Genomic DNA, 11,697 nt, shown 5'->3' with positions numbered 1-11,697 from the left:
GTGCCGGGGCGCGGGCTGACCGCGGGCCGCCGGCGCTGAGCCGCCGTGCCGCCGTGCCGCAGGTACCTGGCGCGGGCGGAGGAGCTGACGGCCACAGACACAGAGGACTCGTCCCTTAATTACGGGGTGGTGGTGGACTGCGGGAGCAGCGGCTCCCGGGTGTTCGTCTACTTCTGGCCCCCGCACAACGGGAACCCCCACGACCTGCTGGACATCAAGCAGATGAGGGACCGGAGCAGCCGCCCTGTCGTCAAGAAAATTAAACCCGGTACGTGCTGCCCCTCTCCGGCCCCGAGCCCCCCGCGCACGGCCGGGGCGGGCTGGCTCACGGCGCCTTCCTCGCCAGGCATCTCCGTGACCGCGGCAGCCCCCGAGCAGGCGACCGCCTACCTGCGGCCTCTGCTGCGGTTCGCGGCAGAGCACGTCCCGCCGAGGAAGCACAAGGAGACGCCGCTGTACGTCCTGTGCACGGCGGGTATGCGGCTGCTGCCCGAGCGGTGAGTTCGCGGCCTCGTCAGGCGAGCCAGCGATGCGCTGGCCTCCCTCAGCCCTGAGGAGGGGCAAGACAGCTGCCTGCTCTTGGACCTTGCAGGAGAATCGAGAATATTGTGGGGAGGAATTGAAAAGGGAAGGGGCATGTTGTAGGGGCAAGTGGCAGGGCACACAGAAGGAGAGTTTGAGCATGTTGGGAGGGAGCTGAGCGGAGATGCTTTTGACTGAGAGTCTCAAACAAATAGATCTCTTTTTCCATCTCCAAAACATGCTGGCTGCAGCAGCAGAACTCGTGGGTTGAACAGGGGCTGTAGTGCAATGTGATTCCTGGGCTATTTGCCAGTATTGCTGGTGAAGGTCCCCCAGCATCTGTCCCTCTCCTGCACCCTTGCAGGCAGCAAGCTGCAATCCTGGATGACTTGGTGACAAATGTGCCCCTGGAATTTGATTTCCTCTTCTCCTCATCACACGCTGAAGTGATCTCAGGGAAGCAGGAAGGTAGGAGCTGCCACAAAGCACTGTCTGTTCCTCTGTAGCATATTGTTGTAATGACCTTTTCTGTCTTGAGCAGGTGTCTATGCATGGATTGGCATCAACTTTGTCCTGGGACGGTTTGATCACGAGGATGGTGAGTCTGGCTGCTTGTAAAGTAGCTGGGAGGGTCTGAGTAGAGCTGTGTTGGACTTTGTACAAGTGCTGTAGCTAAGATCAATCTCTGGAGCAGGCAGCAATGCTTGACCCATGTCCTGTGTGTGGAACTTACCCAGACCTGGGAGGTGGTCCTTGCAGGTGGCCCTTAGGGTCTGCCTGCAGGGGTGGAGGAACCCCCTGAGGCAGCTGTGGGGTGATGGTGGAAGGGAGAAGATGCTGTCCCAGGCCCTGCCTCTTGCTGACATGCTGCTGTGGGTTGCAGAGGAGGACGCAGTGGTCATGGTAGAGCTGGGGGACGAGGGGAAGTCCCTGGTTCGGAAACGAACAGTTGGGATCCTAGACATGGGAGGTGCCTCCCTGCAGATTGCCTACGAAGTGCCCGACTCTGGAGCCATCTCCTCCCCACAGCAGGTGCGTGTCTGGTCCCTGAGAGCAGCTCCTGCCTTCCCTGGATTGCTGCTGATCTTGGACCTATCTGTGTCAGCAGGAGGAGGCTGCTAAGAGCTTGCTGGCAGAATTCAACCTGGGCTGTGATGTGCAGCATGCTGGCCACATGTACCGTGTCTACGTCAACACTTTCCTGGGCTTTGGGGGCAATTTTGCCCGGCAGCGCTATGAGGAACATGTTCTGAACCAAACCTATGTGCACAACCGGTATTGCTACCTCACCTAGTGGTGCCCCTGCTAGAGCATTGTGAAATGGGGTGCTGGTTCCTTCATGCTGTGCTCTCCCCCTTGGATTTACCTCAAATGCCACCTGTGGTGATAACAGCTCCCACGGCCACGCTGGCAGCACCTCTGTGGCAGCAGCAGGTGCCTGAGCTGGCACAGAGTGCTTGGCTGCAGCTGTTCTGCAAGCCTGGCAGGGCCTGGCAGGCGTTATCAGTGCCACAGCTCCCTGCCTTCCTCCTTCTCTCCTTGTGACAGGCTACAGGGAGGCCTCTCCTAGTGGCTTTTGGCTTTTCCTGCTCTGACTTCCCCTCCTCCAGCACTGATTCACTCAGCACATCTTTCCATTGCATCCCCACCTCGAGCTCTCCTGTCTCCTGCCTCTCCTTTCCTTCCAAGAGTACTACATGAAGCTGTCGCCAGAGGTGGATAGGCTTGGTGCCCAGGTACTCCTGTGCCGGGAGCAACCCCTGCCTCCAGATCCCCAGGGGCTGTGCAGAGGCACAGATCCCCATGAGCTGGGTGGGGTGGGCTGTGCCTTGTTGCACCCTACAGGTGCTCAGAGCATGTAGCTGCAGGCCAACGTGACAGATTTGGTGAGTTCAGCCTTAGCAGGAGGTGGCAGGGCAAGCACCAGCTCTGCAGGGTATGAGAGGACACAGCCTGCTCTGGTGCAGAGGGTATCTGGATGTGGGGCAGGGCTAGATTAGGCTTTTGGGAGGTATAGGACCCCCTGTGCAATTGTCATTTTTTCCTGGACTGTTTTTCAGCCTGCACAGCCAGCAGACAGGGCTGAGCCCCAAGATGCCCTTCTTGGACCCCTGCCTGCCTGTGGGGTTGGAGGACACGGTGGTGAGGGGTGGCCAAACCCTGTACATGAGGGGACGAGGGGACTGGCAGGCCTGTGCAAAGCTGCTGCAGCCCCTCCTGGCAGGGTCCAATGGCAGCCATGCCTCCCTGGTGGAGACCTACAAAGCACCCATCGACTTCAGCAACAGTGAATTTTATGGCTTCTCAGAGTTTTTCTACTGCACCGAGGATGTGCTGCGCCTGGGGGGCCAATACAGTGCCTCTACCTTCACCTCTGCTGCCCAGGTGGGTGCTGCCCCAGGCCCAGGGAGCTGGGCTGTTCCTGTGGCTGGGAGTGAGGGCAGTTTCTCTGCTCTGAACCCAAACTTCTCCTTCCCCCAGGAGTACTGCAGCCAGCGATGGGAGGTGCTGACCCAGCGTTTCCGCGGTGGCCTCTACTCGGCACATGCGGACCAGCACCGGCTGAAGTAAATGGACTTGCTGGGAGGTCCCATGGCTGGACCTCCTGGGGGGCCTTTTGCTGGGGTAAGGGACTGGTGCAGTTGTTAGTGTCTGGCTGATGCTCCTGTATGCTGTGTCTGCAGGTATCAGTGCTTCAAATCAGCCTGGATGTACCAAGTCCTTCATGAGGGCTTCCAGTTCCCTCTGGACTACCCCAGCCTGCGCACAGCCCAGCTGGTGTACGACCGGGAGGTGCAGTGGACACTGGGAGCCATCCTCTACAAGACACGATTTCTGCCACTCAGGTACCACGGCTCGCTGATGGTGTCACACAGGGAAGGGTGGTTGGGGAGGAGCAGGAGTAACTGCACTGGGTGAGAGGGCTCTGCACAGACCACGGCAGGACCCTGGCAGTACCCCACTGCATCTCGTGGCCAGTCCTGACACTCCTTTCCATAGGGATCTCCGTCAGGAGAGCATCCGGCAAGCACACGCCTCCTGGCTGCGCCTCTCTTTTGTCTACAACCACTATCTCTTTTTTGCCTGCATCCTGGTTGTGGCACTGGCCATCGTCCTCTACCTCCTGCGGCTGCGCCGTATCCACCACCGGCAGCTGCGCTCGGCCCAGCACACCCTGCTCTGGCTGGACAAGGTGGTGGTGCCACTGGGCCAGGGAAGCGTGCCGTGATGCCAGTGGTACCCAGCAGCCAGTTGCACCAGCAGAAATAGGAGTGGCTGTCAGCCTGGGCTCTGAGAGCTTGGATTCTTTCTTAAAGACCATCTCAAAGTGTGCACTCCATCATCTTTGCATCAGAACCAGAGTCTGCGGGCTGAGGCAGCCATGGACACGAGAGCTTTCCTCTCCACCTTGCCCCAGTCCTAATCTTTGTGTTCCTTGGCCTCTGGCCTTCGCCTCACTACGCGGTATAGAGCAAAGTCCTCTGCTACCAGCAGGCTCAAGGCTGCAGCCCTGGCAGATCCCTCAGATAACAGGGCACTATCACCAAGGCAGCCAACCCAGGGCTCTGGCCTGGAAGCACTGAGCCACTCCATGACTCACCCACCACTTTGCAGAGCAACCTGAAGAGGTGCTGTGGTTCACCACCTGGGGTGGCCTGCAGGCCCTGACAAGCCTGGGGCTGGGAGAACGGCAGGCACCAGCTAAGTTACTGCAGGAACAAGATAAATCACAAGTTCCACCAGGCTGCTCTGCCAGCCTTGCCCCTCTTGGGAATATTCCTGAAGGGGTGTCCTGCTCTTTGCTATGTCTTCCCTCTGAGGACAATCCTACAGTCCTACCCAGCGTTCCAGACTGAGCCCTGGGGGCTCACTGATTGATTCTTGAGGCACCACTGAAGTGGGCTGTCTTTCATACATTCCCTCCTGGGCGCAGCTGCCCTCTGGTGTCTCAGGCACCAGTGTCAGGACCTGTAGTTCCTTCCTCCATGAGTGCGGGCTGGGCCTGCCCCTGAGAGAGCCACCTCAGTCCAGCCCAGCTCACAGCCTCAGGACAGATCAGGGCTGCAGCTGTGCACACAGGCACAAACCTTCCCTGGGGCTGGAGCCCCACTGAAGGTCCGATGAAGTTGGTCACTTTTATTGAATTCAGCTGTTCCTATTCCGGTAGCAATAAACAAACTCTTTGAGCCATCCAGCACTGGTCTCATTTCCTAGCACGCAGCTCCCAGCAGCCATGGCTCCTGACTGGTGGCTGCACAGCTCTGCTGCTGCTGCTTTGTGCTGCCACAGTGGGACAATGCAGTTCATTTCCTGCCAATATTCTTTGTTTCCAGCAGGACTGAGCTGGTAGGAGCAAAGGGCAGCTCTGATCCAAACCAAACTGTTGGGATCTTGGAGACAGCATCCTTTGCTGACCTCTAAGAGGAAAAAAGTCTGCCCACTCAAGGGTCCCTCCAAGATGTTGGTCTCTGCTTTTTACCTTATTCCCCGAGTCTTAGCTGCCCAGCAAAGAGGCTTCTGAGCTGCTCCAGTGCCATGGAAATGATCCCAGCACAGCTGCAAGGGGTTGGGCAGGTACCCCATTCTCTCTCTAGCACACACAGTTCCCTCCCTGTGACCCTGGTCCCACAGCATGAGCACACAGGTGGCATCAAGGATAAAACTTTCCATGCACCAGTGTGCTGCTGATCTGCTCAACAGCTGAGGATCCCAACCTTGTTCACATGGTGCGAGAACAGTGCTGGGGAAAGGTGTCTGAATAAGGCCAAGACTGTTGCTTAGCCTCAAAGCAACGACTCAGCCTCCAGCATAACTTACTAGAAAAAGGATTTATTTCCACAACACAAGTTAAACGCCACTGACAAATAAATAAATACAGATAAATTATCTGATAAATAAGGGGAAACCTGAAACATAGTGCCCTGCTTGGCTATTCTCAGAACCTGGACCCATCTTGTGGTGGAGATACCTAAACACTACTGCAGCTGCCTCACTGCTCAGGTGGGAGACAGCTCTCTTCATCCCCTCCAGCAGACCCCAACACCTCCCTTATCACACCCAAGGGAGTCTGCATGCTCCTCTAGGGTCAGCCCTCCCTTCTCCCACCCACAGCCAGAATCTGCCTTAGCACCCCCACCACAGGGGACTGACCAGACCACAGAGGATGCAATGGCTCCTGCGTTCTCATGCAGACAGGTAGCCAGTGGATGTAATGATCAGGGACAGGGCAACTAGTTGGGCAGCTTGGGCTACGAGCAGGGGTTTCACATGGGGGCTAGGGCTGAACACACCAAGAGGGTAGGACAAGCACTGCTGGCACCACACACAGATCCCTCACAGGATGGTGCTCAGTCACTGAAGCACTGGGCCACCTGAGGGATCTCTCCCTGGTAGCGTGGCTGCTCCTAGTGCTGGATTAGTAGGCCCTTGTCCAGGGGTGCCATGCTTGGGGGCCCAGCCATCCATTGGTCCAGGCTGCAGTGCTCCAGGTGTGCTTGGGCAGCGGGTCCAGCCTCTGTCCCAGCACCTCTTGGGGCTGTTTGGTACAGAAGGATAGAGGCTGGAACAGCTACAAGAGCTGGGGGAGGGAGAAAGGAAGAGAAGTTAGCACCAAAACACATTCATGAGGGAGCTCCCACAAATTTGAGAACTACAGTGCTTGATTTGCTCAGGCCCAGGGCAGAGTCAGCAGCCCCACACTGCGACCACCTCACCACAGCCACAACGCACAGAAGCCAAAGTATTTCCCCCAGCCCAGCAAGGGCTGAGCTGCAGCTCCCTCCTGAGCCCTATACGGACAAGCAAGCAGACTCTTCCCACTTACGGTGATGGATTTGATGGGGGTCACTGTTGAGGCGCCAGTTCCCAGGAAGTGCTCACTCCCAGAGGAAGCGCACGTACCAGATGGTCTCGTTCTTCAGCTGCGGCCCGAACAGGGGGTTGGCCTGGGCCAGGATGGCGATGAGCCAGCTGCAAAGGGACACAACCTTCCGTCAGCCCCCCTGGCAGGACCAGAGCGCCGGGAGCGGCTGCTGCCCCGGGGGTGATGGGCCCGCGGTACTTACAAGAGGTAGCAGCACACGGCGGTGGTGACCAGCATCGTGATGATCACCCTGCGGAGACACCGGCGTTAGCACAGGAAGGCCCAGCTCCGGATCCCCCGACTGCGGTACCCCCCGAGCCCCCACTCACCCGCGGTTCGGCCCCTTGGGCACGAACCAGGGGGCGGCGATGCCCACGAGGCCCCAGAAGGCGGAGAAGAGGACGAGCGGCAGCGCGAAGCTGTGCGCCGTCATGGCTGCTCCGTACCGGACAGCGCCCCGCCCACTGCCGCGCCACGCCGCCAATCCGCGGCCGGAGCGCGCCGCGCTGGCGCCACCGCCCCCTCCCATTGGCGGAGACGCTCGGCTCGGCCCGGATCGGCTCGGCCCGGCCCGGATCGGCTCGGCCCGGCTCCCGCGTCCCTCCGCGCATCGCTCCGCAAAGGAGCAGCCAGCCAGACACAACCGCTTCATAAAATTCCTTTATGTTACAAAGTTCGCACTCACACCCGCCGCCGCCTCCCGCGCCAGCCCGGCTGGGCGCACATCCCCCTGCGCACCCGGGAATCGGGGTCCGGCGGTGCGGCTCCCCGGGAGGGTTCTCCCGCAGGGGCGTTACTTGGGAACTCTCCGAAGCTCGCTCATGAGCCACAGTGCCATGCTGAGCAGGGCCAGGGAGCCCGACTGGTGTGTAGCAGCCAGAGGTGTAGGGACATAAAGCAGCAAGGTACTGATGCCCAGGCCCACCTGCCAAGAAGGGAGAAGAGGTAAGAGCAGATGTGGATGCACCACTGATACCATTTAGCACAAAGTGTGGTGTTAGAAAGGCTCATGGCCACACCATAAACCACCCCAAGCTCAGAGTGTGCATACAGTATGGTAAGGTGTGGGGCCTAGGGAGCTGCACCTCTCAGCTCCAGCCTCTTGGAGCTAGCATAGATCCAAGTGGGGTCAGCTCTGGTGAATGTGCTACAAAGGAGCAGGGAAAAAATAAGGGCAGTACCTGCATGCAAGCTACAGCCAGTAAGGACGTCACAGCCATCCTGGTCCTTCGAGGGAGTGGGATCTTCCTCGAGAAGAGGTACAGTGCCGTGACAGCTGTGACAGAGGCAATTCCCTACAGAAGGGAGGGGAAACAACCACCCTTCAATGAAAGTTCGAGGGAAATGGGTGCAGTGGTCTTTGGCTGTGTCTTCCAAGCATTAAAAGGAATTGTGAGAGCAATATTTAACTAAAGAAATATATTAATGGCCACGACCAAATCCTAGAGCTCCCATGCCATCAGGTTAACAACTCTGAAATTTAAGTGAAGTTATGGAGACTTTTATTTTGCTCCAAACTAACGCTTTACTTTTCAACAGCTTTTCCTCACTGATTCAAGTCATTAGAGATTGTGTCTGCCCTCTCCCCAGCTGTCATCTGGAAAACTGATCTCATTTCTACCCCTCATCTATAGTTCACCAGCATAATCTTGCTGTGCAGGGCACCCCAGGTGATCCAGCTTAATCTTTCTTTTTTTAGTCTTAGCCACAGCTTAGTTCACAGCAGTGCTGCCAGTGGTATTTAATATCCGGATTGCTCTAACTAGCTGACATATATTCACAGGGCACTACTGTGCAAAACAAGTTCATAAATGCTGGAGAAAGCATTCATTATCAGGATTTCCAAGTTTTATTTCACATAGCTTTCCCAGACATTTCAATAGCAAGAGCTACCCCACACTGTAGCTCACGTTATGGAAAAGGAGACTCAGAGAAACAAAGTGTGTTACTTGCGCAGGAGGAAGACCTCCTTAAGGAGGAAGGCCACACTGAAAATAAATAACAATGCTAAACTTCCTCTTCCTGCAGAAGCAAACTGGTAAGATGCTCTCAGGCCCTTTGGACACCCTAGAAATCACTCAAGCTGACAGAGCCACAGCCCAAAGAAGACAGCTTGGCTGCAGGAGGCAACCAAGAAGCAGCCCAGACATATCAGGAAGACAGCACTTACCAAGATCCTGTGATCAAACTGTACAGTTGTAGGATTCTCAAAAATATTTCTCAGTATGGGGGAGAAGGCAAGGAGATCATCTGGGATCCAGCGCTCCCCCATTTTGGGGAAGGAATTGTACACAAGGCCAGCATCCAGCCCTGCCACAAAGGCACCTGCAATTCCAGAGTAGAAAATGAGACAACCAGGGTAGACAGGTTGCACAGCTCTCATTCAAGAGCTCAGCTTGATCCTGAATTTCTTTTAGCAACATATAAAGAGATCACACAGCACAGGCCAGCTGGAAAGTACATCTCCACCTGTCCAGGAAAGACCAATGAGGAGGTTCTTGACTCCGAGATCTCTGATAGCAGTAGTTTTCCCAGAGAATGGATGGGGTTGGTCAGAGTCCCCACCAGACCAGAAGAAAAAAACCAAACCAGCAGAGAGGAATGAGTCACAAATTGGACAGCAGAAAGTAAGAGCTTTACCTGAAAGAGCAGTAAGAAAAATGAGAGCTGTAGTGCCATGAGCATATTGTTTCAAGCGAAGGAGCTGTTTGGTTTCTGGCAACTGTAAAATAAAAAAAAAAAAAAAAAGTAATAATAAGAATAAAAATTAAGAATAGTAAGGCATTTCCAATGCTGTTTGCAGCAGCTAAGAAAAGCCTTCACTATATACAAAGGCAAAAGGGTTGGCCTGTGTTTTTTACAGGGGGATTTTACAGACCGCCACACAGCAGCCACACTTCAGTGGTCCCTTAAAACCACAGCTAATCAAGTCCAGCTCTGTGCAGAAACTGAAGTGGCACCTGGACAGTTACTGGCACTAACCATTTAGCCCAGCCAGGCACACCCCTGGCTGAGCTTTCACAAATTCTGAAACTAATCACTTTTGACCCGAACAGCACTAGCCGAAGCAAGTGTCTCATCACCCAAGAAGTTTACAGAATGGGTATTTTGTAACACTGTAAGTAACTGTTTTGTAATACTGTAAGTGTTAGATCAGAATCAGGAACAGAGACTGTAAGAGAAGCACCACCAGCCTTCACATCCTTACCTTACCTTCACATCACACCCCAACCCTCTGAACTGACACTGCCCTGGGCTTTCAAATCCTGACACACTGCTCCATACCTTGTGCTGTGGAAGCAGCAAAGACAGACCTGTCCACAGGCTGGCAGAGTACAGGACCAGTGCAGAGCCCAGGTGTGCTGCCAGACGGTACTGACTGACCCGAGGGATGTCGTAGGAGTCTGGCTTCTCTTCCAGCCCACTCTTCACCATGTACCATCCCAGCAGCCCCTAACAAAACAGGAGAAGGCTCAGGGCCAGAGAGGACAGCAGCAGCTAGTAAAATGGGATAAACATTAGGGGCAAAGCAACTTGTTTCCTCTACATTCAACTAGCTACCAGCACTGACACATTATCATGGTGTCACTGACACCAAGCTATCATGAATCCCACTGTCTTAGTTACGCTGGATCAGAAGATATCAAACTGACAAAGGGTAGGATCAGATACTGAACAAAAATTCTGTGCTGCAAGGGTGGTGGGCACTGGAACGGGTTTCCCAGAGAAGTTGTGGATGCCCCATCCCTGGTCAGGTTGGATGGAGCTCTAAGCAAACTAGTCTAATGAAAGGTATCCCTGGTTGGGAGGTTAAAACTAGATGATGTTTAAGGTCATTCTGTGATACTGAGATGCTGTCACTAATCCCTGTGGCTGCAGAGCTCTCACCTGGAAGCAGACCAGCCCACAGAGTGCGAGGACACGGCCCTTGAGGGGCCGGCTGAGCCAGCCCCGGTGCCAGAAGTAGGCAGCAGGCAGGATGTAGGCCAGGCCCACAACGCGGCCCCACATGCGGTGCGAGTACTCCATGTACCAAATGAACTTGAACTCTGGCAGTGTCATATCGTGGTTCAGGCTGTTAAGGGACAATAAAGCAACTGTTTCACAGCCCTGCACTGAACTTTGCACAACATGGAATCGCCTTCCTCAGAGAAAGGCAGGGAGCAGAGGAGCCACCACCAGGCAGGCTTTATGTGCCTTCCCACAGACACCAGAAAACATTTTCCTCCTTACATTAGTTTTATGTGCGGCTCAGTTGCAGGACTGATGCTCTCAGCCCACCCTCCTTCCAGTTTTGCACACTCACATTTTAAATTCTGGGAACTGCTGGTACTTCTGGAACTCGGCTTCCCACTCCTGCTGCGTTCGGGGGGGTTTCATCTCCTTCACCAGGTGCCAGTCGACCATAGAAAGGCCTGATTCTGTCAGCCTGGGAGCAGAGATATGAACAGGCACAATGCCCTGACAGTAAGCAAATCTACTGAACTGAAGTGAGAGCTGTTGGCTGCACAACCCAGGAGATGGGACTTGGATGGTCCCTGTGGGACCCTTCCAGGTCAGGATATTCTGTGGTTCTATGGTAAGTCTTAAAACCCTTGTTCAGACAATCCTTAACAACTAGACAACTAGAAACATGATGGAGATCAGAGTCTGTGAATGACCAGACCTAAAATGACGATAAATGTGTAAGAGTTGCCCCCCAGTGGCATCCACAGACTATGAACAGTCTCCCTGGTAGTCCCAGCCCCATCCCACCATGTCCCCTTTCAGCCAAGACGGGCAGACACCAGAGGAGTTCTCAGAGGCTCTCTCGGGGTGGCTCTCGGTGTGGGGACAGCCGCAGAGGGACACCGGCGGCGCGGACCGCAGGGCAGACACGGACGGCGGCCTCCAGGGACCCGCTGTGCGCCCCTCCCGGCGGGGCTGGGGATGCCGCGCTCACCTGGTGACGCCGCCCAGCACCACGGCACCGGCCACGGCACCGCTGCAAACCAGGAGCCATCGCCCCACGGCGGGCGGCGGCACGGCGGGCTGGGGCGCCTGTTGGAGCAGGCGGCGCGGAAGGCAGAGCCGCGGGGGGAGGCGGCCGTGTGCCGGCGGTGGCGGTGGCGGTGCGAGCCCGCCCCACAGCAGCCGCCGGGCCCCGCCGCGCGCCGCTCGCAGCATCCCGAGCCACCCCGGAAGTGTCGCCGCCGGAAGCGCGGAACGAGCACTTCCGGACCCGCCCGGGCGTCGCCATGACGATCGCGCGGCGCGTGACCGGCAGCGCAGAGCAGCGACCCCCGCGCGCCGCCAGCACAGGTGATGAGGGC

General features: G+C 56.2%; 4 protein-coding genes across 7 annotated transcripts in view; 2 read left to right on the top strand and 2 right to left on the bottom strand.

Annotated features, from left to right (window-relative positions):
- Window positions 1–4,717, top strand: part of ENTPD7 (ectonucleoside triphosphate diphosphohydrolase 7) — a 6,023-nt gene extending 1,306 nt beyond the window's left edge. Inside the window, exons 2-11 of the mRNA XM_015632462.1 lie at window positions 41–268; window positions 347–497; window positions 887–990; window positions 1,064–1,120; window positions 1,406–1,554; window positions 1,631–1,797; window positions 2,583–2,907; window positions 3,004–3,089; window positions 3,207–3,368; window positions 3,523–4,717. Of these exons, the coding sequence (XP_015487948.1) occupies window positions 41–268; window positions 347–497; window positions 887–990; window positions 1,064–1,120; window positions 1,406–1,554; window positions 1,631–1,797; window positions 2,583–2,907; window positions 3,004–3,089; window positions 3,207–3,368; window positions 3,523–3,751 (1,658 nt within the window). The 3' untranslated portion in view covers window positions 3,752–4,717. The remainder of the gene's footprint in view (window positions 1–40; window positions 269–346; window positions 498–886; window positions 991–1,063; window positions 1,121–1,405; window positions 1,555–1,630; window positions 1,798–2,582; window positions 2,908–3,003; window positions 3,090–3,206; window positions 3,369–3,522) is intronic.
- A 615-nt stretch (window positions 4,718–5,332) lies between these two features.
- On the bottom strand, window positions 5,333–6,851 carry LOC107206692 (V-type proton ATPase subunit e 2). The gene is made up of 4 exons (XM_015632702.2): window positions 6,715–6,851; window positions 6,588–6,635; window positions 6,347–6,492; window positions 5,333–6,100 (listed from the first exon to the last, which is right to left on the bottom strand). The coding sequence occupies exons 1-3, from the start codon at window positions 6,816–6,818 to the stop codon at window positions 6,399–6,401; spliced, it is 246 nt and encodes an 81-aa protein (XP_015488188.1). The 5' UTR covers window positions 6,819–6,851; the 3' UTR covers window positions 5,333–6,100; window positions 6,347–6,398.
- Window positions 6,427–11,566, bottom strand: LOC107206690 (cytochrome c oxidase assembly protein COX15 homolog). 3 transcript variants are annotated; one of them, XR_002001902.2, is made up of 10 exons: window positions 11,328–11,566; window positions 10,692–10,814; window positions 10,274–10,460; window positions 9,671–9,838; window positions 9,026–9,107; window positions 8,556–8,710; window positions 7,567–7,680; window positions 7,124–7,310; window positions 6,588–6,635; window positions 6,427–6,492 (listed from the first exon to the last, which is right to left on the bottom strand). XR_002001902.2 is itself a non-coding variant. In XM_015632697.1 (8 exons), the coding sequence occupies exons 1-8, from the start codon at window positions 11,549–11,551 to the stop codon at window positions 7,179–7,181; spliced, it is 1,185 nt and encodes a 394-aa protein (XP_015488183.1). In that variant the 5' UTR covers window positions 11,552–11,566; the 3' UTR covers window positions 7,033–7,178. The 3 variants fall into 3 exon arrangements, 1 of the variants encoding a protein (XP_015488183.1); XR_004498135.1 differs by having other exon boundaries at window positions 6,434–6,492; window positions 7,071–7,310; XM_015632697.1 differs by lacking the exons at window positions 6,427–6,492; window positions 6,588–6,635 and having other exon boundaries at window positions 7,033–7,310.
- A 41-nt stretch (window positions 11,567–11,607) lies between these two features.
- CUTC (cutC copper transporter) overlaps window positions 11,608–11,697 on the top strand; it is a 4,878-nt gene continuing 4,788 nt past the window's right edge. For both annotated transcript variants that reach the window (XM_015632700.2, XM_015632698.3), the window contains exon 1: window positions 11,608–11,686. In XM_015632700.2, the coding sequence (XP_015488186.1) occupies window positions 11,623–11,686 (64 nt within the window). In that variant the 5' untranslated portion in view covers window positions 11,608–11,622. The remainder of the gene's footprint in view (window positions 11,687–11,697) is intronic.

Source organism: Parus major, chromosome 6 (genome assembly GCF_001522545.3).
Source record: "Parus major isolate Abel chromosome 6, Parus_major1.1, whole genome shotgun sequence".
NCBI lineage: Eukaryota > Metazoa > Chordata > Aves > Passeriformes > Paridae > Parus > Parus major.
This window is presented reverse-complemented; position numbering and strand designations above follow the sequence as displayed.

What these genes read in the sequence shown, in the direction of transcription:
- LOC107206692 (XM_015632702.2), bottom strand. Translation starts at nt 6,818, where the DNA reads ATGACGGCGCACAGCTTCGCGCTGCCGCTCGTCCTCTTCTCCGCCTTC. An exon ending in CCCAAGGGGCCGAACCGCGG is followed by an intron (nt 6,636 to 6,714) that starts GTGAGTGGGGGC and finishes GTGTCTCCGCAG; the next exon opens with GGTGATCATCACGATGCTGG. An exon ending in GCCGTGTGCTGCTACCTCTT is followed by an intron (nt 6,493 to 6,587) that starts GTAAGTACCGCG and finishes GTCCCTTTGCAG; the next exon opens with CTGGCTCATCGCCATCCTGG.
- LOC107206690 (XM_015632697.1), bottom strand. Translation starts at nt 11,551, where the DNA reads ATGCTGCGAGCGGCGCGCGGCGGGGCCCGGCGGCTGCTGTGGGGCGGG. An exon ending in GTGGGCTGGTCTGCTTCCAG is followed by an intron (nt 9,839 to 10,273) that starts GTGAGAGCTCTG and finishes CTGTTTTGTTAG; the next exon opens with GGGCTGCTGGGATGGTACAT. An exon ending in TGCTGCTTCCACAGCACAAG is followed by an intron (nt 9,108 to 9,670) that starts GTATGGAGCAGT and finishes TTTATTTTACAG; the next exon opens with TTGCCAGAAACCAAACAGCT.